This window comes from Micropterus salmoides, unplaced genomic scaffold, assembly GCF_014851395.1.
Source record: "Micropterus salmoides isolate LMB-PRFRI ecotype aquatic unplaced genomic scaffold, ASM1485139v1 Ms_hic_scaffold_22, whole genome shotgun sequence".
Classification (NCBI taxonomy): Eukaryota; Metazoa; Chordata; class Actinopteri; order Centrarchiformes; family Centrarchidae; genus Micropterus; species Micropterus salmoides.
In genome coordinates, this window is record NW_024041373.1 from 10,015,203 (window position 1) to 10,041,425 (window position 26,223).

At 40.6% G+C, this 26,223-nt stretch overlaps 4 protein-coding genes across 5 annotated transcripts in view; 3 read left to right on the plus strand and 1 right to left on the minus strand.

Annotated features, from left to right (window-relative positions):
* Nucleotides 1-6,310: 6,310 nt before the first annotated feature.
* On the minus strand, nt 6,311-10,522 carry LOC119917480 (spastin-like). The gene is made up of 16 exons (XM_038737828.1): nt 10,122-10,522; nt 9,952-10,035; nt 9,788-9,871; nt 9,515-9,678; nt 9,270-9,403; nt 9,075-9,168; nt 8,920-8,994; nt 8,761-8,832; nt 8,601-8,676; nt 8,407-8,498; nt 8,197-8,276; nt 8,064-8,106; nt 7,869-7,948; nt 7,713-7,783; nt 7,574-7,614; nt 6,311-7,464 (listed from the first exon to the last, which is right to left on the minus strand). The coding sequence occupies exons 1-16, from the start codon at nt 10,225-10,227 to the stop codon at nt 7,339-7,341; spliced, it is 1,422 nt and encodes a 473-aa protein (XP_038593756.1). The 5' UTR covers nt 10,228-10,522; the 3' UTR covers nt 6,311-7,338.
* A 928-nt stretch (nt 10,523-11,450) lies between these two features.
* Nucleotides 11,451-19,196, plus strand: memo1 (mediator of cell motility 1). Its single transcript, XM_038737426.1, has 9 exons — nt 11,451-11,906; nt 13,458-13,539; nt 13,639-13,707; nt 13,884-13,996; nt 14,333-14,444; nt 15,239-15,381; nt 15,544-15,620; nt 16,003-16,107; nt 16,718-19,196. The coding sequence occupies exons 1-9, from the start codon at nt 11,846-11,848 to the stop codon at nt 16,847-16,849; spliced, it is 894 nt and encodes a 297-aa protein (XP_038593354.1). The 5' UTR covers nt 11,451-11,845; the 3' UTR covers nt 16,850-19,196.
* A 1,089-nt stretch (nt 19,197-20,285) lies between these two features.
* On the plus strand, nt 20,286-22,894 carry srd5a2b (steroid-5-alpha-reductase, alpha polypeptide 2b). Its single transcript, XM_038737799.1, has 5 exons — nt 20,286-20,745; nt 21,503-21,666; nt 21,747-21,848; nt 21,928-22,078; nt 22,207-22,894. The coding sequence occupies exons 1-5, from the start codon at nt 20,471-20,473 to the stop codon at nt 22,271-22,273; spliced, it is 759 nt and encodes a 252-aa protein (XP_038593727.1). The 5' UTR covers nt 20,286-20,470; the 3' UTR covers nt 22,274-22,894.
* Nucleotides 22,895-23,780: 886 nt separating this feature from the next.
* LOC119917061 (SLX4 interacting protein) overlaps nt 23,781-26,223 on the plus strand; it is a 35,646-nt gene continuing 33,203 nt past the window's right edge. Inside the window, exon 1 of one of the 2 annotated variants that reach the window (XM_038737141.1) lies at nt 23,781-24,147. The gene's annotated coding sequence lies outside the window, so the exon portion shown is untranslated. The remainder of the gene's footprint in view (nt 24,148-26,223) is intronic. The other variant, XM_038737139.1, reaches the window with a different exon arrangement.

Consider the following 26,223-nt stretch of genomic DNA (forward strand, 5'->3'; position numbering starts at 1 on the left):
GGGAACAAGTTGAGAACACAACATTGACATATCATTACCTTTATTCACAAGTTTAACCGAAACTACCTATTCACACATCCAGCAGTTACAGAGGAACATTATCAATCATATGGAGTTGTGTTTCTGGCCACTTGGCAAATGAAAGTCCTATGCAACCAACTCCTGAGTGAAATCTCTGTCTATTCCGTTGCTAAACACCCCTCTATCTTCCCCAGCTAGCTTTTGAGTGATAATTCTCTGTAGGTTCATGACTACGAGCAATGCCTTTCACATAATTTTAAATTTTCTGAATATCCCCATAATCACAGAAAACAGCCACACACAAGTGCACCCTCCTTCATGCTTATTAATACTCTTCCAAGATGTTTAAATATACTTCTTAGTGTGGTAACAAGCTCTGTGGTCGCCAGGCTTAGATGGCTATGCAATATGATGCCAGTTATCAGTAGTAAAACTGGGCACTTTGCTGAGGTTAATTCACACTTTAATTATACAGTGATTTAGGCAGGATGCTGCAATGGTGCACATTACACTTTATAACCCTTGATGCTGTGCCACCCTATGATATATCAAAATCACCATCTAAAACATCTAATAATCACTGCAGTCATTTACTAGCTCAGGTTTTCTTCCTGTTCCACATGAGGTTGTGGCATTAGTTTAAAAGTAGTTTCCAGATGAAGCTTTTCCTGTGACTCAAGCCTCGTACATTTATCCTCGTACACATATACTTTATGTGTAAATTTGAGTTTGCTTTTTGACTCAGCCTATGTTTATAGTGCCAAAGTTCAGTCTTTTCAGAGAATCACCGTGAAAGATGATATGATATATTTGCAAAACAACATCTCAGAGTGGCCGCATTGCCCTCCCCCCGCAGACACCTCATGATCTGATGCTGTGGATAAGGAGACCTCTGTTTTACAGGTCATGTGACAGAGGTCAAAGTCTGCTTCTTGGCCAAATGCTCCTAGACAACAAGTCCAGCTTCAAATGTCCAGGCTCAAGCATGGCAGCTATTCTTGGTAATACAAAGTACAGAGTTTTTCATTCCACAAACCAATGTTACTTGCATGAAAAAGTACTGGATTTTGACCTTAAAGGAATATTCTTAAGCAATTCAAGAAATCCTACAGTGCCACAATGTGACACAGTATACCACAAAATAAAGATCTAAAAAATACCACAAATGTGTGATGTGTGTTGTGTTGTGGGTGGTGCTGGGAGACACTGTGAGATGCTGTAGGACACAGAGAGATGAAAGAGCTCCAGGCCTGTTCCTGGGCACGTGGCCAACTGCTTTGAAACATCCTTATGAAACTAAACCTCTCCGTAGGCTCATTTCAGCAGGACATCTTTGATAGATTTTGGTGTCCTGCACAAATTGACAATTGAGTAACTGCTTAAGAACAGTTACTTGAATCATGATACACAGGTACACATGATCATCTACCGGTGACCACAATGAAATGGTCGTCTATCATAAGTGAAAGCACTATGTAAAAATTTTGAGTTTCTGTTGACATGTTTCATTGGACTGAAGTCGTTTCATATGTCAAATATCACTATAAAGAACCTTCCTTTTTATATTTTATACAAATTGCTGAAGGGGGCTCACAGTGCATGCCAACATGTTCCGATATGCAAACTTGTGACTCTCTAAACTGCTTCAATCCTTTTGGTTTTATTGCCAAGACAGGAATGTGTGTTTTGCTTAACTCTCTCAATAGCTGCCAAAGCAAATCATATTCAAAAGGCCTACATTTAATTGCTTTAATATTTGCACATACCTATTCCACCACATACAAAAGATTGTACAAGAGCAGCTGTGTGTGCTCTGTGATCCTGATTTTAAAGACTTAGAAAGCCATTAGCGAGAAGCTTAAGATATTATTTTGTGAAGAAGAACTGCTTTGCTGATTGATAATCCTTCTCTTGAAAGATGCACAGTTGTTGCACCTTTCTTTATATTTGTTACTTTATTTTGTTTATTTATTAGACTAAAAAAACTAAAAGCTTGTGTAATGTAGCAAACTCGTCACTTGCACACATCTCTCTGCTGAAACTACGGTGGCATGGTCTGATCTATACTATTGGACTATCGTCTCTTGTGGTGGAAAGTAGAGACAGGATGGACTGGCAGGTTTGTTAGCATGCTAACTATTTTTTTCGTCCCATTGTTAAATTTTTGAGTGCATGATGGTGGAAACATTAATACAGTTAAATAAAATGGTGCACAAATGTAGTGCACTATAGTAAATAGGTAGAGAAATTCAAACACAGCCTATGGCTGACCATTGTCACAATTTCAGCTCTGATACTATGGATTACTTCTATTACTTCTAGAGCTTTAAGTAGATGTAGCTGTAAAAAGAGATGACTAAGCACTGTCCTGTGTGAGTTCACTAAAAGTGCAGCTGAAGTTCATCATCACTGTCAATTAAAGAACTGAACGGGGTCAGAGGTGGGGCTAAACCATAACTCCTGTCCTCACATGAATGACCCGAGGGAAGGGCAGCAAGATAAAAAGGGGAGGACAAGGGGAGTGGGAAAAGAAGAATGACAGAGCATTATTCTTGTGAAAATGCTCAGTCCTCGCTGCACTTTCACTTTTCATCAAGGGTTTTGGCTGCACACGAGCTGAAGGAATGCACCGCGGGGCAGCCAGCAGCTCACCTTGACAGTGCACCTTTCCCCTCAGCATCGTCTCTCTTCCCCTCCCTGCATCAAACCCATGTCTCAACATGTCCACCTCTGTCCAATGCCAACATGTACCCTGAGCATCATCTGAGCAGGATATCTGTCCACACTAAGGAAGGACATCTCTGTTCTCCTCCATCCTTATTTAGCTTTTACGCAACTCCTATTTGATGTTCTGTCTAGAGGGCCATCTGGATGTGAGACTGAAAACAGATCTTGCCAGAGATGTGTTGACAAGCTGCACTGACTGATGTCAAGTCTAATAGTATACATCTGCACAGTTTGTATGAAGTCAAAGTAAAGGGTTTGGCTCCTGATCACCTTACAGAGGTTACTGAGATTAATGGCTTTTCAGGTCATGTGTGGGCATTACAGAGAGTTTGCTCTGCTCTGTCCACCTCAGTCTTTTTACAGCTCTGTATCTGCAGGTTGCAGTGGGAGAGAAAATACATGAGCTTAACTAGGTTCCCTCCAAGGCATGCAGACATGGATAAATTCACTGTACGTTTTTTTTTCTTCCAAAAACACTTCCTAAATCCCCCATGGCTTAAAATAATCCCTTCCCTCTGCTGATCAATCATTAACATACACGCTACAACATTTTTAAAAATGTTGCTTCTCCACAAGCTGTTTCCCTTCTACACCTTGTAAAACGGTGCTGGCCTCTCAAATTAGATAGTGAGATTGTAAGCCTAGCTTTATCTGACCTTACCACAGACCAATCACTCTGCTAGGGTAAAAATTTATCAGGCATACAGTCAGATGATTACTATAAACGCTTTCCATAAATACAGATCAGACAGCAAAAACAAACATCCCCTTAGGGTTTCTGATGAGCCAAAAGCATACAATCTCATTTTAGCTCTGCTACATTGTGTCTTGAACTGAGAGTAGATGGTTCACTTTTACAATTGTTATTTATTTTAACTATTTTTCTATGTTTCTTAACTATTCCTAATGCTCACATGTGTCATATCCGACCATCATTAAGATTTTAAAATATGTAGCATATAGCCATATAGCTCAGTCAAAGCACCTGGTTAAAACCACAACTTAGTGAAACATTTTCAGCTTTGGGCTACAATCTTTAAAAGCAATGGAATTCTACCAAAGTCCATACAAATATCATGACGACGTCTATGATTTAAGATTTACAGTTTAGAATTGTTCAATATTTTTGGAAATACCCTTATTTGCTTTCTTGGTGTTAGATGATGGATTGATGCCACCCATATGTCTGTGTGGATAGCCAGTAAACTTACCATAGCAAACACGTTGTGGTTTTACAGGGGGTTGTTTACCGGTCTCCACTGGTTCCTAACTGGCAACTAGTACCAGACAAAAATATGTTTGCCATATATCCTAGCCTTTTTAAAACTCAGTTTTTTATGGATTGAAAAAATGAGATTTAACATGTTAATTTGTGATCTGGAGAAGTGCTGGTAGGCCAATTTTGTTACCTTCGGACAGCCAGGCTAGCTGTTTCCCCCTTTATCCTAAGCTAAGCTAAACTTCATATTTACTGTACAGACATGAGAATGATATCAACCTTATAATCTTCACAAAAAAGTGAATAAGAGTATTTCCCAAAATGTTGAAATATTTCTTTAAACATTCTTTAACAACTTTAAACAGCTTAAAGTTCATATGGTCTAGATAGCCCAGTTTTTGTCCTTGTTGCTCCAAGCTAAGGCTGACCTGGTATAAATAAGCCAATGTTCACATTTATTCTGCATATATGTACATATCTACTGTATTTACCAATACTCCATTTTTACCACTCTCACACACCCACTCTCACAGATCATTAATTAAACAGTGAGCAAGAAAAATAAATTTGCTCATAAAAGACAGATGTTGCCATTGGATACAAGATTTGACGTGGCTTGTAGCTTCCCATGGTAAATGAAGTTATGTATTAGGTGTGCAGACCAAAGGAACAGTAGCAGCCAGTGCTGGAAAGTGGACACACTCAGTCCTGAAGGCTTTTCACTGTGTAAGCCCTGGACACATCTTTAAACCTAGGGCGATACATGGGCCAAATCCACATTTTTAAAGGAAATCCCTCTCTACCACTTCAACAATCTGGCTTTTCTTAAAAATAGCTGAACTCACAGCCACTCTCATAACATGGTGCTGCACACAGTGAGTGCACTGTCTTTTGGTCTTTTAGCATCTAATGTACTACTGTAAGGCAGAACAATTGACAAACTAAGTCTGGTTTATAATGAATATCTATAAAGTGAGATGTGCACTCACTAAAACAAAATCCTCCCATCCACATACTGCTTTCATAGCGGGCCACTTGAAGAAACACTCAGACTGTTTGCTCAGTCAGTGAGAGGTTCTCACTGTGTTGACTATTATTCTACTCTCTACAGGGTGGGCTATTTCACTGGAGGTATCAAATGATCACCTATTCTGTTTTCCCGAGTGGATGTAGTAGTAAAAGCATCAATGAGCCACTGTGAAGGTGTAGGCCTCTGACACGCAACCAAAAAGGCTAGCTGTCAGTCATACACAAGGTTTAAACCACCTCAATAATACTCTATCTTCTGTCAGGTTGAAAATTTAGCACACCATGTACATAAGATAATCGCTCTGTACTGTAATTACAGGTTATTTTAAAAGCAATTACTTGTAAGAATGTTGACATGGGGTGATTAGCTAATTCTACCACCTGTGGGCATTTACTTTATATTCAGATATGGAAGTTGAAAGGTGTGAAAATAACATGACTAAATGGCCTTGCAACTAGTCCATCATACAGAACATTAGTTTACTGTGCTGGATGCTCTCAGCGAAGAGTAAACAAGAGAAAAAAGAGGTGATGACTAAAGCGTAGCCCTTAACACTCTCCATTCCAGCCTGGCATCGTGAAAGAAGCTCTTCAGTCATGACAAGTAAAAAAAAACAAAACAACAACAACAAAACCCCCCTAATTCCATCCAACATGTCTCCCCTGAGGAAAAGAGAGTAGTCCTAGGTGTGGTTGCAGCTGTGGGAGTGAGTGTTCTTCATGATAAGTTCAAGCAGCGTGGAAATAAAACTGAAGCCAACCGTAATTAATCGCAGAAAATGTTTGCTTTTGCAGAGTCTGTAAACATATACAGGAACAGACGGCGCAGCTGCTGGGCCACATAAACCACATGCACCACCACCAGCTGACCATAGGAAGGGCCTTTGGGAGAGAGGTGGGCTTTAAGTCAACTATTTCAGCAGAGTGCACTCAAAAGTTCTATGACTGACCACAAGCATTTAGTAAGCTTGAATCAGCCATGCCCCGACAGCTGGTGACCCCCTGTGCGAATGTGAGACTCCAGCCTTGCTAAAAGATAGTGGCACCTGCGTATATCTGCATGAACACAGCAAGGCTCCTACAAGCGGAACCATCAGCCTGACAGCCATTTTTTTTTTTTTTTTTTTTTTTTTAGGCATTCCACAAATCTTATAACCCCAACCAATGATTTGAACACTTTTTTAGGATTAACCATAAAGGCAGACGTTAGGTAGACATCACAATGAGCGATGATTTAATAAGTTGGTATCCTGTGAATTTTACAAAGTTTAGGGTTCTGTCTGATTTAAAAGAAAATGAAAACAATAATGCTGGTGAAACTTTAATGAATGTATTTATTGATGCATGAGGAAAGTGGGAGGCCATTATAACCCTGCACAATGAAACTTTTCAACTCAATGCCATAACTCTACGCAATAAAATAAAAGGTAGCTGGCCAACACGACAATTCAATTGGTCTATATTAGTATTTGTATCTACAAACTATATGCAAATGTAAAAAACCTAATATAATACAATAAGCAACCAAACTGTCATTTCTTCTCCCAATTATTATTGCCTTTGTGTACAAGTACAGAGAGCACTTGGTGATCAATACCATCGACATGTGGATAAAGCAGGGAACCACTGGATGAGTAGCGAGGTTATGTAAGGATTTACAGAAACTTGCTGCCCCCTTGAGGCAAGAGAAGGATCCAATGTTATTATTCAGCAGGACATTCTTGAGAATAAATAATTCAATTTCAACAAGCAAGACAAGTGTTCTAGGAGTGCAGTAATACAGTAAAGAAACCAGCAAAGTCTTCCCATAAAACAGGAAACGCACCACCTGCCATGTAATATTATTTACCAACCTACAAGGGATGTTTATTGCTGTATTTTGAGGTAATTTGGCCTAACAATGTCTTTCCCCCGTACAGTAAAACTGAGGACTCAACTGTAATTTTAAGTTTTTTCTTCTTTTTAGAAGTGAAAAGGAACTATCAAATTCAAAAATCTGTTGTGTCACCAAAATCTTTGTTCTATTTGGTTATAAAAAGTCTTCGGGCTAATGCTGGCGTTAATGTGCTTCAGGGAGTCCCCAAAGTCTTTATTCTTGTGCAGTAAAGAAAGTTGTAAAAATATTACTAGCAACGTCTTCCCATCAAATGGGAAATGCACCAATTGCCACATGTCCTAATATTTATACATTATTGCTTTACCAACCTACAAACAGGTTTGTTGCTGGTTTTTAAGTTCATTTGTGTTAATGACGTATTTTACCCGTTGAGTAAAACTGAGGACTCGACTGTTATTTTATTTTCAGGGTTTTCCTTTGTAGAAGTGAAAACGAACTATCAAGTTCAAAAACCGGTTGTGTCACCAAAATCTTTGTTCCATTTGACGTACATATTAAGAGTCCCTGGGCTTACGCTGGGCTTAATGCGCTTCAGGGAATCCTCAAAGTCTTTTCTCTTGATGTTACGCATCTGTGAATACAGACAAAACAGCCTTACAGATAAATACTGTTGTAAAATGGTAGTCAAATGGGCATAAAAGAAAATAAATGTATTACTGTGAGCACTTTAACAGCATTACCTCACTAGCAGCCATACTTCGGACTTGGTCTGGTCCCAACTCTGTAAGAGGATTTTCACATGAAAAAGAAGCAGGTTCAGCTCACAGCAGAGGCTAAAAAATACATTAACCATAAGATAATGGGAGGAATACCACTTACCTCTAATCGGCCCGAGTGCAGCATCTTTGGCTAGTGACGTGAGATCACTTCCTGAATATCCTGCAGTCGCTCTATCAAGTTAACATATCCAGGAGTTAATGCACGTTAACACAAAAATGCAGTAAAGGCAGTAAGGCATGTAAATAGGAAACTCACTTAGCAAGATAGGACAGCTCATTTTTGCTCAGTGGATTGCCTTGCTTTCCCAAAAGGTTTTTCAGCAGCGTGAATCGTGTCTGGAGAGAGTTAAAACACAGTGAACTTGAAAACATGTTGTGCCATTCACATTTCAAAGCAAACAAAGACAATGATTGTAGTGACGAACTGTGGCGATGGGTCCACAGCAAATACCTCTTCATCCGGCAATGTCACATAAACCCTTTTTGCAAAGCGCCTGCAAGATTAACACAAGAGAAAACGTGTAGTGAGCATGTACAAAAGAAACAAATAATAATTGTGCAGCATGTGAAGTTGCATCGCGTACCTCAGTACTGCTTCATCCAGCTCCTGAGGCCTGTTGGTTGCACCCATTACTAGCACCCTGTCATCCCCTCCTGACTGCACCTGAAACAAAGAAGCACTGTTGTGAAAATAACACCAGCGTTCTCTGAGAAAGCCGTGACTTAAAACACTCTGAAATTGTTTCACGATCAAATGTCAGAGACCGTTGAGTGACCGCTGCTGTTGCTCTCACCCCGTCAAACTCAATGAGGAACTCGGTTTTTAATCGACGAGAGGCATCGTGTTCTCCCTCCCTCCTTTCACAGAGCAAGCTGTCAATTTCATCTGCATGTAAAATAAAACAAAATGAGGGGTTTATTTATGAGCTGCAATGTGGGGGATAAAAGTGTTTGGGCACATTTAGTATATAAATAGAGTTACACAAACCAATAAATATGACAGAGGGCTGTAATTCTCTGGCAACCGCAAACAGTGCTCGTACAAGCTTCTCGCCTTCTCCCACCTGTGATGGTGATGATAGGAAAGGTTTACAAAAAAAACTACACTTAATTTAGTGTAGTGTAAAGCACTAAAAGTGTTTTCTTACATATTTAGACGTCAAACTGGCAGCGCTGATGTTGAAGAAAGTGGCATTTGACTCGGCTGCGACTGCTTTGGCCTTGTGAGAGGAAGTAAAGGCCGTGATTCAGTTGATAATAATGAGCCAAGTATCGGTTTGCTGTGTTTGAAAGAACGCTTAACTCACCAGCATGGTTTTCCCATTTCCAGGCGGTCCAAATAAAAGCAAACCCCGTGCGGGAGCTCTCAGGCCAGTAAAGAGCTAAATATGAAAAAAAACATTAAGTGTAAAACTGAAAAAGTCAAAATAATGTACGCAGGGACAAACCATTTGTAAGTCACCTCTGGTCTTAATGCAGGGAGGATGACAATCTCCTGGAGTGCTTGCTTGGCCAGTTCCTGTCCAGCAATGTCTTCAAAGGATACAGACACGCTGCTGCAATGAACACAGAAAGGTACTTTATATGCAGCTCAGGATTTTTTCATTTCACTGACGGCGAAATGTGAAGGTGTTGTAATAGAGATGCTTCTAAATACCTGTCAACAATTTCATTCAGAATCAAGTTGGCCAGTTTGCTGTCCACATTCTTGAAATTTTTCATATCCTTCTTTGGGGGCTGTTTCCCAGCTGCAGGTCTTCCATTTTGAGCTTTCCCTCCATGTGGGGTCACCTTAGCAAGAACAAAAATATCCAGAAAGCATTACGCACTTCATCAGAATCAGATGTATTGAAATAGCATTCAACTGGACAACTAAATGGAATTAAAAAAACAAAAAAACACCTTTGGATTTGAGGGTCTAGATGGGGGTCTGACCGCAGTGGAGGGCCTGATGTTCGTAGACGGACTTTGCACGGCGGGCTGGCTTTTGGGCACAGGCTTTGGTTGTGGAAGAACACGACTTGAGGTCTGGGGATCACTTCTCCTTTTAGTTGCCAGTGTTGCCTCTGTGAAACAAGAACAGCATTGATCTTCATCCCTGTTCAGCTTAGACAACACTATTATTTTGGTAAAACAGAGTCTACACTTTAGGATGACAACCAAGATGCCACTTACCTAAAAGGGAAAGCCTATCTTTTGCCATGGAGAGATTGGCGACCATTTTATCTTGAAGCCTCCTCGCTCGCTCATATTGACCTCCTGTTAACACAACATGGGAGTGTTGAGGCTGAAGCATGTCAACACTGTACACCTTGTACACCTGGACGTCCTAACGTTACCTTGTCCCTTGATCTCTACCGCAATACCCCTTTCAAGCTCAGCAATCCCTTTCTTGTACCACTGCACAGCCTGCTCCTTGTCTCCTGTTATAATAGAGGAGGGGAGGTGTTGATAGCAAGCTGTCACACACAAAAACACACCAGCTACTGACACAAGACAATAAACCAACCTGTGTCATCTTCGTCGATCTTTAAAGCCTTAGATACACACTCAAACGCCTGCTTATGGTAGTTTTGAATAACTTCACCGCTGTCTTTGCTTTTACTTGCGTTCATATTAGCCGCCTTACTCTCTCGCTAACGTTACCTTGTTCTCAATTGTAACTTAGAGTTAGCTGTTTATTGAACAGGACACTGTAAAATGTAGCTTTTAAATAGCATTTATAATTGGGTCAACAACAAAAACATCTTCTCCCACTGGCTTCCGCTTTCCGTGTATCCGCTTGACAGCTGTCCCCGCTCTCCCGTTCTGTCCCGCTGACAAAATAAAGAATACAAATTCCGGTTAGATTTTCTGAATAAAAGCGTAATTTATACAAACGTAAATGACTAAATGGCCTCTGACTTGACGTGTAATACAGTATTTCCCATATCAACTTCCTGACGAGATTTTGTTCAATTGTGAATTGTAAATAAAGGAAGAGGGGAAAAAAAGACAAAAAAAAAAAAAGTATTTCCCGTATCATATGCTGCATTTCCTATTCTAGACATTACTTAAACATTTTTGTATTGCATAAAGATCAAATTAAAAACATCGACGCCGAGGATATTTTGTATTTGTCCTTTACACCGAGATGATTGTCTTCAAAGTAAAAAAACAAACAAGGGTTTAGTTTTTAAATTAAATGTGTGAATAAAACACTAAGGCAGCACAAGACTCCGGCAAGATGAGAGGAGGTGGACTCTGTGTTATACATCTATGATGCTTGGTGCACAAGATGGACTCCAAAAGTTTCCCAAATGTTTATTGTGGAGATGAAGCCATATTATCATCTAGTTGCTGCTGTTTACACTCACCTCAGATGCAAATTCAAAAAATGCACTGCGGAATGTTTGGGGTGTATACGTGAATGTATGTACATAAATAACTGTATTATTCTTTTTTACTTTATATGTTACCCTATTTTAATATAGGTCAACACCTAATTATATGTTTTGAATGTAGCATGAAGGAACTACAAATTTAAATTCGTTATCGAGCCTTGTACTACATAATGACAAATAAACAACCTTCTACATTAATACTAAATCATTTTCGTAATATTTTCAAGGTAGGGAGCAAGCATGCATTTTGGTTGACATCCTGTTGACAGTCACGCTTCCATCGGCATCCTGTACCCGCTCACCTGACGGGCAGTACAATTTTATAATCAAACATCATTTTATTTACGGACACGCCTCCTCGATTTTCTCCACGAATCGCAGGCGACCAATCAAAATGCACTGACGTCATCGTGATAACAGTGTCCGACACGCCCCTTACCTGTTTCGACAGACAAACCAGTAATCCTGTCATTCTGAGTGTAACAGTTCTTGGTCTTGTTATTGCTCTTCTGGCTGGCCAATATTAGCACATTACAAAGATTGTATTTGTATTTTGTGCCTTTCCAAATTTGCATGACAAAATCTTCAGGCTGTCTAACAAACTGACGTTAGCTTCTGTCTCCGGCTGATTTATTAACCGGTAACAACACAACGGCCAGCTGACGGAGCACTGAGCTTGTTAGCCTGCTAGCCCAGCTGTCTCTCCAGCCGAACTGCCCTTTGTCTTTACAAGCAACTTAGCTAGCAGGTGTTGTTTCTTCTCTGGGTTAGCTGACATCGGCTTTAGCTATTTTACTTTTGTCACCTGACAAGAGCTAAGTAAACCAAGATAGGCGGCTTGGGAACCAAGATGTCGAATCGAGTGGTGTGCAGAGAAGCAAGTCACGCCGGGAGCTGGTACTCTGCTTCGGGTAACTGTCAACAGAGCACCGCCCGCGTTAGCTCGCTTTATGCTAGCTGCTTGTTGTTGTTTTTTAAATGACTGTGTTCTATTGGTTTTGTTGACTTTGTATCTTGTATAACCTTTAATATCCTGAGATCAGAAACTGTCGAATTAATGGCTTGCCAATGCGGATGGTGATAGCTAACGTTAGGGCTTTATGTTAACGCTAATCCATTTGATGAAAAGTCGGCTAGCTAACATTTCTCGCTGGCATTGACTCCCTCATCTCTTATCCCATTTCGTGCATGGTTGGTTTGAGCTTAATCAGCACTTCCTCCTCGGGTGGTCGATGAACATTTTTCAGAGCAAACTGACATCTTCTGTTCAGCATTTTTTATTTTTTTTAACAACCAGTCAAATATACCAATTTTAACAATCGCTAACTCGGCTAATATTGCAGAACTTCCTGGCCTAACGTTACCTGCTGTTTGGCTAGATAAACTAGACATTTCGCAAAACAGTCTGCCAGCAACTAGTTTAACTTGAACTGCGAGTACTGTTGTGGTCATGGTGGTCTCTGACCCTGACTCGCTTAAGTTAGGTGCAGAAATAACAGCTACTCCCTGCCATGAAACAAAGGACTGGGTAGGGCAGGGCAGAAAACTGAAGCTTCATGTTGCACCCCTTCCCCCATTTCACTAGCTAGCTGCTAGTTTCTTTTGATTAAACCCCGCAAGCCTGCCTGTTTATCCCCTTTCCGTTGGCCTTGTTAGTAACAAACGTTTTCAACATATGGTAGCTAAACACTACCGATATTTATACTACATATAAACAATAACATGTCCATAAGCTACATCTGAAGCCTGACCTTATGTTAATCTACCCGGGTGTTCTTTTATGAAACTAATTACACTGGTTGTTTGTTTTTCCTGCAGACTTAATTATATGAAACAGTCAGCTGTGTTATACTGATGTTGCCATACTGTAAAGACACCGGTAAAGACTAACATTGTTAGTTGTACAGCAATACATGCAGTGTGTCCTAGTATAATCCACCCCAGTTAACAGAGTTTACAAGTAATCTTATTTTTGTTGTTTAACCTGGACCAGAACACTTATGGCCAGTTTGTCAGTGAAAGGCTTGAGTATTTTAAGTGAAAGGTCCCGCTTATAAAAGAACTATATTAGGTGTAATCAGGGTGGGGTTATCATCTGTATAGAGTATGAGGTGGATATGCTCAAGCTTATTCTAGTTTATTTATTATTTTCACGACAAGGCTAAATTAAAGGCCACTGCTACCACACTTGACGTACAGCGACATTGATGTAAACAATTGCTTTGATATTGGTGATCTATGCTTTCCTGTGTCTATCATATCCTGTTTGTATTTATCAGTTTATGATTATAGTGTTATTTGCTAGTGCTGGCCTGCTATGTCATTCTTAGTCTCATAAGGTAGCATTGATAAAGCAGTGTGAGTCAGTGGTTCCCTTTTAATCCAGTTATCTGAAAACTATTTTGTTTTTAAATTGCTTTGTTTAAAAAAACAAAACAAAACCCCCCCCCCAACCTTTTCAGGATCCCAGCTGAATGCACAACTAGAAGGCTGGCTGTCCCAAGCACAGTCCACGATCAGACCTGCTAGAGCCATCATAGCGCCGTAAGCACACGTTAACAAAAAGAGGAAAAATACAGTTTGAACATGTCAAAAGGTATTTGTGATGCTGTCTCATCCTAATTTGATATGTTTTGTTTGCAGGCATGCTGGCTATACCTACTGTGGTGCTTGTGCAGCACATGCCTACAAGCAGGTTGATCCCTCAGTTACGTAAGTCCATCAGTTTTCTATCTCTATTCCTTATTTCAGAAATTGCTTTGTGTGACCGTTTATCTTCAGCTTCCCCCCACAGAGTGAACAGATGTTAGTTTAGATATTAGAATATAGTGCTGGTGGTGTGCCTTTTGTGAACAGAGTGAGTGAGATAAAGTCCTGTTGCCCTTCAGTCGTAGGGTGTTCATCCTGGGACCTTCACACCATGTGCCCCTCTCCCGCTGTGCCCTGTCACCTGCAGAGATCTATAGAACACCTCTCTATGACCTGAGAATCGACCAGAAGGGTATCCACTGTTTTCACTCATGACATTGTGATTTCTACTTTTTTGTGTGTTCACACGTGCTTTACCCTTTCTTCAATTTGATGTTTTAGTCCAGCCTGACCAGAGCTCGAACATGCAGACCCCAAGCAGTCTTAGGAGGTTATACACTTTAATCATACTGCAGGGACCACACAGGTCCCTGGCTCTTAAGATAAATACTTTCTCAATGATGAGGTTTTGCTTTGCTAGGCACTTACCAGGTTCCAATTTAAATGAGTGTGCAGCTAATTACTTTACCAGTGGACATTGTCTTGATAACATGCACAAATTAAATTGAAACTCCCCTCTGTTTTACAGTTTATGCTGACCTCTGGAAAACTGGTTTGTTTGAGCGGATGAGCATGCAGACAGATGAAGATGAGCACAGTATTGAAATGCACTTGCCTTACACTGCTAAAGCCATGGAGAGGTAATGCATGTCGGTGTGGCATTCGTTTAATTAAATAAGACACTATACACTTGTAGAGGGAATGGTCTCACGGTATGAAGCTTATTCTTAAAGGTGCCCTGTGGAGTTTTTTTCTAAACAAGATGAAATGAGGTTTACATTCACCAAAGCACATTGTGTCTGTCCATGAGTTTAAGGAGCATTTCTGTCCTTATAAAACCTTTGGCAAGGCGATTTTTAATGTATTTTAAATCCTCCTTTGTTTACTTCCATGTATACATGCTTGCAGTCAAAACCAAAAAAAATCTCCACAGGGAACCTTTAACTATTACTGACGGCCATAGAAGAGCTCTTTTAGTTCTGTTCATTCCTATACATACTGTAAACCAGAATCACATTGGTGCAGGAACACATGGTGTCACAAGTGTGACATGCATAATTGATACAGCCGTCTGTTAGGTTGGAAGGAGTCAAATTTATTTTCTTGGTTCAGCAAAGCCGGGATCTGGTAGTATGAAGTGAACCGAGCACATTAGCTGAATGTACATCATTCGTGCAAGTTTAACTAACACCTGTGGAAAAGAAACATTACTAACGCGTAGGTGTTGCATGTAGGGTGTAAAGGTGCAACTCACCAGTGTCAGTTTACCATGCGGTAGGCTTGAGGTTTCCCATTAGTTTTCTCTGACGGATGCTCTATGAAAAACGAAACCAATTTTAATGCAAAATTAATTTAATGCCCATTGGGACAGAATTTTGACAGTGAGGTGCAGTTATTGCACCCAAGTTGTTAATTCAGTAATCTGATGTTGCAGCCACAAAGATGAGTTTAGCATCGTCCCTGTGCTTGTGGGCGCCCTGAGTGAGTCTAAGGAGCAGGAATATGGGAGGCTGCTCAGCAAGTACCTGGCAGACCCTTCCAACCTTTTCATTATCTCGTCTGACTTCTGCCACTGGGGTAGGTGCCGCCACATTAAAGCATTGAAAATGACTCCCTTTGATTAGATTACTCTGCCATTAAAAATTATAGTTTGTGACCTGAGGATAATGCGGCCCAAATGTCATAACTTGTGACATGACTACTTCCAGCTTTACACTGATGTCCATTTCTCTTCTGAAGGTCAACGGTTCCGCTACACTTACTATGATGAATCTCAAGGGGAGATCTACAGGTCTATTGAGCATCTTGATAAAATGGTAACTAGTGAGATATATTCGATTCAAATGTAAGATCACTTAATAAAATATGTACAATTTTTGATTATCAGCAGCTACATGCACCAATTTGAATACCTCATGTTCTCTTAATGTGACTATTTAATTTACCTGCTAAAAATATAGTGTTTCAGGAAATTAAAGGGCAGACAGGATAAGGATGTAGATTTTTTGTCTTGTTTTTCTCATGGCCACGAAGTTTGTTTTCTTGTGATAAGAAAGCTTGTTTTCTCGAAGGAGTTACAGCTGTTTTAAGATCCCAAGGAAAGAAAACATATGAAAACTGAAACATAGTTATATTGGAGCATGACATGACAAATCAAAACATGACTTCTGATTTTTTTGTTTATCTCTGCTTTTGAAGGGTATGGGCATTATAGAACAGCTGGATCCCATGTCTTTCACCAACTACTTGAAGAAGTACCGCAACACCATCTGTGGGCGTCACCCGATTGGAGTGCTGCTAAATGCAAGTACCACAGAAGAAGAGCCTTGCCAGGCGCATCAGTATTTAACATAATGTAGACATGTTGATGGGGGGGTCAGTTGATTGTTCACTAAGCTCTCTATGCAGTTTATAGTGATATCGTTGGCACATTTTAGCAGCCAAAAATCCTGGGTTTGACTACATACACAATCGTGTTGATGAGCCATGTAGCATACATGTCAATAAAAAAACTTGAAGATTATGCTTGTGTTGCAGAGGTTGAGGTAGTTAGTCCTGATATTTTAAGTATGACAAGTGAACACTTGAAGTTTAACATAATCTGTAACTCTACAAACTAATGTAGTTAATGACATCCTTCTTGGCCTTTAACGTAACACTTCTGTCGGTAGAAAGCCTTTTAGCCAAACATGCTAACATTTGCAGCTTACATTAGGGCAGACAAAGCCACAGTTTCATCCTCATGCGTCAGTTCTTGTGCTTTTGGTTTTTTTAAAGGCTAAAAAAAGACACCACACAATCACTTTTTGAGAGGGGTTTAGTGAATGCTTGACTGGCATTGAAGAACTGTAAAAAAGTGTGACATGTTGTTTATTGTGTGTGTAAACATGCTGCTAATGTTGCTGTCTTGCAGGCTGTGGCTGAGCTGAAGAAGTCTGGTTTAGAAATGAACTTCTCTTTCCTGAACTACGCCCAGTCAAGCGAGTGCAGGAACTGGCAGGACAGCTCCGTGAGTTACGCTGCCGGGGCACTCATCGTTCATTGAGGTCGACTTTTGCAGGGGCCACCGCAACGCTGCCGCCCTGCCCTTACTATCTATTGCCATAACCTGACCCAGACACCCTCCCTCTCACCCCACCCCTAGCTATGCCCACTATTTGCAGGAAGGACCTAGACTCTTGAAGCCAATGCAGTCCTCTTTCTCTGTCTCTCTCTTGGCTCTCCTCGGCCTTTCTCCGCCCTCCTCTCAGTTTGAAGTGTGTCTCAGAGCTTTTGGTTGAAACATTTTGTTTGAAGTGCAGTTTTGAGATTATGTCGGAGCAAATGGTTAGAGGAGATAAGAGGAGTGCGTATTATTTAGGCTCAAAATAAGCGTTGGGAGGGGGGAATCTTATTTGGGTTTTTGCAAGGACTGTAGTTGTCCTCTTAGTCCCTTTTTTTTCCCTGGATGGATTTCAGTTGTCATAATGAAGTCTTTACATTTGGACTCTTAGCGATCTGTGCTCATGTAATCTGCCTCAGAAAAGGAATGAAAATAAAACTGCAGATCTTAATGGAGAATATTGAAATATTGCTAGACTAAAATGAAGAGTGTTTTGACAGACTGCTTCAAGCTACATGCGAGTTAAACTTTGAAAACAGTGTCATAGGTAATTACTACCAATACTCAACATATGTGGTAATTGCTAACAAAGGGCTGCACCCTACAAATTTCACTAACTCCCTACTGTACAAAACCAAAAACTTTATTACTGTGTTTATTAAATATTATCCTTTAGTCACATTTTATTCCTTTTTAATTTTTCCCTTTTTTGTAGTTTTAGTAGACGTGATAGTATTTACTCCTGTAGTGTGTAGATTTGAACAAAAGCAGTGTTGTCACTTAAGCTCTAAAGCCATCAACATGGTTTGCCCAATAAATGAGTGTGTTCAACACCTGCTCCCAGATTCCAGTTATATGCTTGTAGCGTTATAGATTTTGCGAGGGCCAGAATACAGTTGTAGGGTGCTACAGAAATGTAATCAAAGCTGGATAGTGTGAAAAATTACTCTGACAGACACCTCTAGTTCTTTGTTTACACTGCCACCTTGAATCTTTGTGGTTATTGAATTGTCAGTGTCGGAGACCCAAGCAAAGACTTGCTAGACTCGTAGAAAATTACACATTCAGTTCTGTAGGAGCAGAAAAGCTTTTGTTTTGGCCTGAACAAATTGGTGAAATGGTAAAGGCCTCAGTGGTCAAAGTTGTAGGACCTCTTATTATATCTGTTCACTAGGTAGCATTGACAGCTCCTTTTAATTGGGTTTGATTTAATAATGCCAAACGTTATTGGAAAGATTTATGTTTTCATCCATATTTGAAGGTTTGCTCTCCGGTTCATGAGAATTCACTTCAAAATTACTCTGGAGGCAGTTGGAGTATCAATCTGACAAGAACTAAAAACAAGTAATAAATGGCCCACACAAAAATCATAATGCTTTTCCCTGTAATTTGGGTTTATTGGGTCTGAATCTGTTCAGAAAACACAATTTTACAATTTTTTAGAAATGAATGTGTTTGCTTTTCAAAGTAATTTGCTGTCCTGCTGCCTGAAATACTAACAAACTGCATACAAAAGCTGAATGCAAACACCTGATGATTCATAGTGGCAGTATAGGCTTTCAATGACGCACACAATGTCTGCGGTCTTGTCCTTTTGAAATTTGAATATCACTGACTGCTGACGTCAAGTATTCCCATTCAAAAGATGCATTAAGCTCCAATGTCTGGTTGAATCAAGTGGGCGCAGACTGAAAGATGAATCCCCAGACTCACTTGACCTCTGACGTTAATTTAAGGGAAACAAGTAAAGCATGACACACTGTGCTATTGTGCCTTTTATCACTGTTGCACATTTAAAGCGTATTCTCACTTTTAGTCTTACTTTAGAATGTGTACTTTCAGTTTTTGTTTTTCCACCTGTACCCTGACCCCTTTGACGAGTGCCCAACAATATGTCTAGATCACCCAGCACTCCAGGAGCGTGCGTGACCTGTCCCCGTCATCTGTTGGTCTGAAATGGCACCAACTGTTATCTCCTTTCTCCAGCAGGGAGGGGTGTTCTGTTTTCTCCACCTCACCTCATTCCTGTAGAGAGACAAAGGCTGAACCTCAACACTGTTTATTTTCTGTTTATGGATCTTTGTTTGTCTTTTAGAAATGGGTTTTTGTATTATTTCTTTCTTGCTTAGAGAATGGGAACTAACACGTCACAAATCTAAAGTATACTACTTAACTACTCCCTAAATGGAGTTTTTTTTATCTCAGGTTCCACTGACAAAGCATCCCAAAAGGCTCTTCAGATAAGGCCGTGGATTCATGTTACAAAACAAGTAAAATGTACTGAAAAGCACGTCTGCTCTGGTGTCTTGTTCTTCATGTATTTACAATCACACAAAAAAAACTGTTGACTCTGCATACGCATTTAATTTTTCAGTCACTGGGTTTGACGACTATGTTGATTTCTCCAAAGTTGCAACTAATAGGTAGCCTCTTTTATTTTTGCACCAGATGAAGCATGTCAGCAGTGTTAGTTTGGTTGTAAACTGCCAACACGTTTATGGTGCAATGCTGCATATATGGCAATGTAGATCCTGGGTGGAATAAATATCTTTTTATCAAGTGTTGGTTTACAGTGGAGACATTAAGAAATGTCACCAGCAGAGGGGGCCAGTTGGTAGAGGAATATAGTAAAATTAACACTCATTCCTTTATTTCAGAAAATAAAAACTCTCCAGATAGTATTGGATTTTCTGTTTATACACTCGGTTGCCAGTTTATTAGGTATACCTGGCTTAAAAAAATAAAGCGGTCTAATACAATAGTCCTACAATAAAACCTATGTAATGTTCACAACCATATAAATGTCCCTGTTGTAGTTTAATTATTTCTCAAAAGAACACTGGGTTGTACATTCCAAACCAGAAACAAGGGAGTTTAAAAACTAGATTGAATGCTGTACTTATCTACTGATTATGTAGTACAGGAGTATCTGGTTGTGATTCCTGAAACTGTAGACACATTTGTGGTTGTAATGTAATCAGTAGTTGTGGCTACATCTGGACTTTGATGACTTTATTGTAAAGTTATTATGAGTTTAGTCAGTTCTCCTGTTCAGTACCTCGGCCTATCTCTAAATTCCTCACCTATTCCATTCATGCGTTTGGGAATTAGTACGACTGGAAAAGCTTAATTTAAAGTCTGCAAATTTGCTCACAGATTGGTGCAGATGTTGCTATGTGTGTCTGTAAACAGGATGGACAGGCAGAGGAGGCTTTCAGCAAGGGACTTTGGTTGACTTCAGACCGTAACAGATTTGAAACAGCTGACTTCATGATCATGATGTTCCATGCAATTGTGCTCACTCCTATTGTAGCTTTGGGAAATTCAGCAATTTAACATCAGTGCGTACATTCCAAGGTGGAAAGGATCATCATAACCTCACATATAGCTGTTGACAAGGGAACACACTCATATTTCAGCAGGCCGGCACACCTCTCTCTTTGCTTTGGGAGGAGTCAGGGAGGCTGTTTACATCCATTTGACTTCATACAGCCACTTAAGATTAGTTATAAGAGGAAAAAGATTACTGCAGCACTCACCGACCCTGAGGTGCGGACCTGCGAGATGCACTGCTATGGGGACTTGGTCAGCTATCTCAGCTATGGGATGATCCTGACAGGACTCTGGCACCTGGTCCGTCACAGGACGACACAGACCTCCTATGGCCGCCACATGGGATTCCCACCTCCGGCTCGGATGGTCCCAGCGAGACTAGCCTGGTTCCTCCAGGAGATGCCAGCCCTCTTGATCCCCCTACTTTTAATGCTCACCTCATACAAACCCTCCAGTGTGGGGAAGTACCAGCTGCTTGGCTCCTTTTGCGTGCACTACTTTCAAAGGTAAGAGCAAGAGCCAGAAGCCTGGTCTTTGGCCATTTAATGTGCATGAGAAGGGAAGTGTGAAAATGTCCAGCAGTGGTCAGAGTCTTTGAAATAGGAAGGTACACCCCCATTCATTCAAAATACAGTCAGCAGGATAGAATTTTCAAATTTGACGTTACTTGTCATGTAGCTTTTCTCAAATTTACTAATATATTTTGCTTTGTGTTGCCATATACCATACTATATACAGTACTTTATAATACCTTACATTTCTTGTACAGACTGTTTTTGTCAAACATCAAAGTTATACTTACGGGTACTCTATGAATTAATGTATTCATCATGGATCTAGTTGCATTCCTGACAAGATTTTCCCTGGAAATTAGTTTATTATACCGTGATCCACCAGTGAAACTAACTGAATTTTTTTTTTACATGCACAGTAATAATAATTGAAACCTGTCATTCTGTACTGTACAGCAGGAGCCAAATTACAAACCCATTTGCAGATGTAGACACATAAAAAGCAGCTTTAGAAAGGAGATTTCCTGCTGCTATAATTTGAAGGCTAAAACACTGAGGAATGCATTGCTAACCTCCCGTGAAGAATGGGGCTTAATGGTGCCTTTTTGTTTTGTTTGCACTTCAATACAAAGTCATTTGTACAAAATCTCTCCATGTGGTTGTAAAACATGTTCTCTGCATGTACCAGCATGGATGAAATGCGCTATTATCCCCCTCCTTTTCCCACCTACTGTTCCTTCACCAATCACAGGACATTTGTTTATTCACTCCTGACCAGAGGAAAGCCTTTCCCACTTGATGTGATGGTGGCGGCAGGTTTCTTCTGCTCTCTGAATGGTTTCCTGCAGGGACACTACCTGCTGCACTGTGCCCAGTTTGATGATGAATGGTCAGCTGACTACCGCTATAAAACTGGTAGGAGCAAGATTTATTCTTTACTTTAAAAACTTTCATTTTTTAAAATATGAAAGGCTGAATGAATCTCATCCTTTTAGGTTTACTGCTGTTTTACATTGGAATGGCCATCAATATACACAGTGACTATATTCTTCGCAACTTGAGAAAACCAGGGGAGGAAGTTTACAAGATTCCTGCAGGTAACAGAAAATCTCACTAGAATAACTAGTCATCTACTCTGTGCTTGTAGTGACTTGTGGTCTTCTTAATTTCCCGCAGGAGGTCTGTTTGAATATGTGTCTGGTGCCAACTACTTAGGAGAGATAGTGGAGTGGTTTGGCTATGCTGTCGCAACCTGGTCCCTTCCAGCCCTCTCCTTCGCTGTGTTTAGCCTGTGTTTTATTGGACCGCGGGCCTACTACCATCACAGGTGCCCAAGACATTATTGAAAAGCTATGCAGTCCCAAAACAGAACATGAATACTCACCTGTCAACCTACCTAGAATGCCATATGCCATTTCTGAGTGACAGATGTTATCTTTTGCTCCTCTGTTGCAGGTTTTACCAAGAGCAATTCAAAGACTATCCCAAGTTACGAAAGGCTTTGATTCCATTTGTCTTCTGAGCAGAGAGTGGAAGACAAGGACAGGTCTCTGCTATCCTAATTTTAAACAGAAATTACACAAATCTGTTTTGATTTTGCCTGCAGTTGTTACTATATTGTATTCTACACAACCATTCTTATATTACAGATTCATTGTTCATCTCTTTCTGTACACACTGCTATGGAAGAAACACACTGAATAACTTTGTTGAAAGAGATTTTTTTTCACTAAATGTTCAAAGTTACATAACAAAAATAACATAGATCAACGTCATTACACTGAATGTAACACGGTTCAGATTTAAGTCTGACTGACATTCTATAACAATAAGGTGTTAGTAGTGAGTGTACAGCTTGTATAACAGTGTAAATTTGCGGTCCCCTCAAAATAACACATCACACAGCCATTAATGTCTAAACCGCTGGCAACAAAAGTGAGTACACCCCTAAGTGAAAATGTCCAAACTGGGCCCAAGTAGCCATTTTCCCCAGAATCATGTGACTTGTTAGTGTTCTAAAGTCTAGTGTGTCTGTGAATGGGGACCAGGTGCGTTAAATTTGGTGTTATCACTCTCACACTCCCTCATACTGGTCACTGGACGTTCAAAATGGCACTTCATGGCAAAGAACTCTCTGAGGATCAGAATTGATGGCCTAGGCTATAAGAAGATTACCAAGACCCTGAAACTGAAGCTGTAGTCCCAGAAGGAAGCCTCTTCTAAAGATGATGCACAAGTAAGCCCACAAACAGTTTGCTGAAGACAAGCAGACTAAGGACATGGATTACCGGGACCATGTCCTGTGGTCTGATCAGACCAAGATAAACTTATTTAATTCAGATGGTGTCAAGCGTGTGTGGCAGCAACCAGGTGAGGAGTACAAAAACGAGCGTGTCTTGCCTACAGTCTAGCATGGTGGTGGAAGTGTAATGGTCTGGGGCTGCATGAGTGCTGCCGGCAGTGGGGAGCTACAGTTCATTGAGAGAACCATGAATGCCAACATGTACTGTGACATACTGAAGCAGAGCATGATCCCTTCCCTTCGGAGACTGGGCCACAGGGCAGGATTCCAACATGATAACGACCCCAAACACACCTTCAAGACGACCACTGCCTTGCTGAAGAAGCTGAGGGTAAAGGTGATGGACTGGCCAAGCATGTCTCCAGACCTAAACCCTACTGAGCATCTGTTGGCCATCCTCACACGGAAGGTGGAGGAGCACAAGGTCTCTAACATCCACCAGCTCTGTGACGTTGTCGTGGAGGACGACTCCAGTGGCAACCTCTGAAGCTCTGCTGAGGGTTAAGAGGGTTATGGCAGTGCTGGAAGATAATGGTGGCCACACAAAACATTGACACTTTGGGACCAATTTGGACATTTTCACTTAGGGGTGTTTTCACTTTTGTGGCAAGCAATTTAGACATTAATGGCTGCGTGGTGTGTTATTTTAAGGGGACAGCAAATTTACACTGTTATACAAGCTGTACACTCACTTCTTTACATTGTAGCAAAGTGTCATTTCTTCAGTGTTGTCACATGAAAAGATATAATCCAATATTTACAAAAATGTGAGGGGTGTACTTGAAAAAAAGTTGGATAAAATATTTTCACATTGATTTGAAATAATGGATCCACCCAGGATTTGAGGCATTTAGAGGCCTACCTGTCAGCTGAGTAAGAGGCTCCATGAGAGTGATTCCCAGTCTCTCGATCACTATGATACCATGACTCTTCAGGTATTGCTGCAGGACTGGGTGTATGACCTTCTGGCACACAAAGAGCTTCACCTCATCTTTAGCCACCTGTTTTCCGAGCTCCAGGAGTTTATCCAGGATCTGTTGGTCTGTGTCGACACCTGGGTGCACCTCAATTATCCCATCTCCCAGTTCACAAAGGTCTCCAGCAAAAGATCCTATAATAAGGGGTTACATTATAACATTTGATTTCCTGGGGTTAGTCCTTGTATTCTCACAGCTGTCGGGTAGTGATTCATACCAATCAGCAGGTTCAGACTGGTAACATTTTGGATGTTGCACAATGTAATGAAAAAAGGGCATTGTTGTAGTAAACATGCCAATTTGATAAACTGTACCCTAAAAGCTGAATTCTTTTGATTCACTACATCTGCATACACTCATTTAAAAGGTCATTTAATGTTTCTCTGTATGGAGAAATGGTTGTTTCCTGCCAGCCCAAATACCAAACTCGGAGGATACACATATGTGAGCTGAGAACAAGGCTGATAAATTACAGTCAGTAACCTACAAAAGGGCAACAGATTAATAAACATGATCACTATAGTCATCTGAGTAGTAGGACAATAAGTCAACGACTTAACAAAGAGCTAAGACAAGACATTCCCACTGACTGACACCAGGGTTCAATCAGATGTTCAAAGCAATGCTAACATCTAGCATTTCACCTAAATCTTAACTTTCGAAAAAACAATACAAAACACCATTTATTCTTCATTTTAATTTTCACAAACCACATTGGATAAAATGCCTATTCTGCTAGTTCGTGTCTTGAATTACATATCGCACATCCAGTGCAAGATTAGCGGTTTCTACCGCAACTTGCAATGCGTTGAGTTTGGCCGTGAAGGAGTCAAGGACACGTGGCTGCACAGCAGTGTCTTCAGACAGGGGTGCAGGTGAGAACTGGGGGTATTTAGTGTTCAGGTAAGTCCACTTCTTATTTGAGCTACTTTCCACCAGTCCACAGCCACAGTAGCCCAAACTATCCTCCATATATTCTTTCACGGCATCTGCAGGGAGAGTCCAGTGGTGAGCGTGAGTCAGATCGATTAAAGAATTCCCACCATTGTGCTCCAGTGCGGTGGCCACAGACTCCAGAGAGCGGCAGAATCCCTCCACGCAGAGAAGGTACTCTGTCTGTGAGCACCCTAACGCCGATACGGCCTCTGTGACTTCATTCATGCTCTGTGATGAAAATACAGCAAAATCAAGACATGTTTTAATGAGATTGAATGAGACTCTGGATATGTGAAATCAATTAAACTGGACTGGTTTAAGGCTCAAGTATTGGATCTCACCTTGTGTCTGACGTGAGCAGCTAAGTGGATCTCAGTACACCCACCTCCAAGTAAGGCAGATGGCTCCCTCAGGGTGAGCCTCAATACATGTTCTGTCTTCTGGCACACCACCTTTAACAGACACACGGAAATTAACACATCAGTTCATCTGTCACATTTGCGTTAATGGACATTCTAAGCTGACAGTTTTGTTTAAAAGCAATTTTAAAACAATTTTGTAATGCCAGTTGATGGATTCTTTAATTAAAAGTGCTGTAGAAGAATTTAAACTCTCCCCCTGGATGTGCACCAAAATAATTGGTCCACTCACCCATCCATCCATGTTTCTCTCACTCTACAGTATCTATTTTAAACCCCAGAAGTCAACAGTACAGTGCCAACACTTTTAACTTCATCTTACCTTCAGCTCACTTAACATTGTCTCGTTCCTGTGGCAGAGGATCATCATGCAGATTGCTGACTCCGCAGGAGGATGTAAATGCAGCATTGTCTTGGAACCAAACTGCCTAATACTGAGCTCCTTTACCTTCCCATAGGCCTTGGCTGGAATTGTGGCATGTAATGTAGCCACAGGTTGAGCACCTATTGTGGACAGAAATGAAAGAGGACCTCACACAAAGTACAAGATATACCTTCATGGACACTATACATACAATATCTCACAAAAGTGAGTACACCCCTCACATTTTTGTAAATATTTGATTTTATCTTTTCATGTGACAACACTGAAGAAATGACACTTTGCTACAATGTAAAGTAGTGAGTGTACAGCTTGTATAACAGTGTAAATTTGCGGTCCCCTCAAAATAACACATCACACAGCCATTAATGTCTAAACAGCTGGCAACAAAAGTGAGTACACCCCTAAGTGAAAATGTCCAAACTGGGCCCAAGTAGCCATTTTCCCCAGAATCAT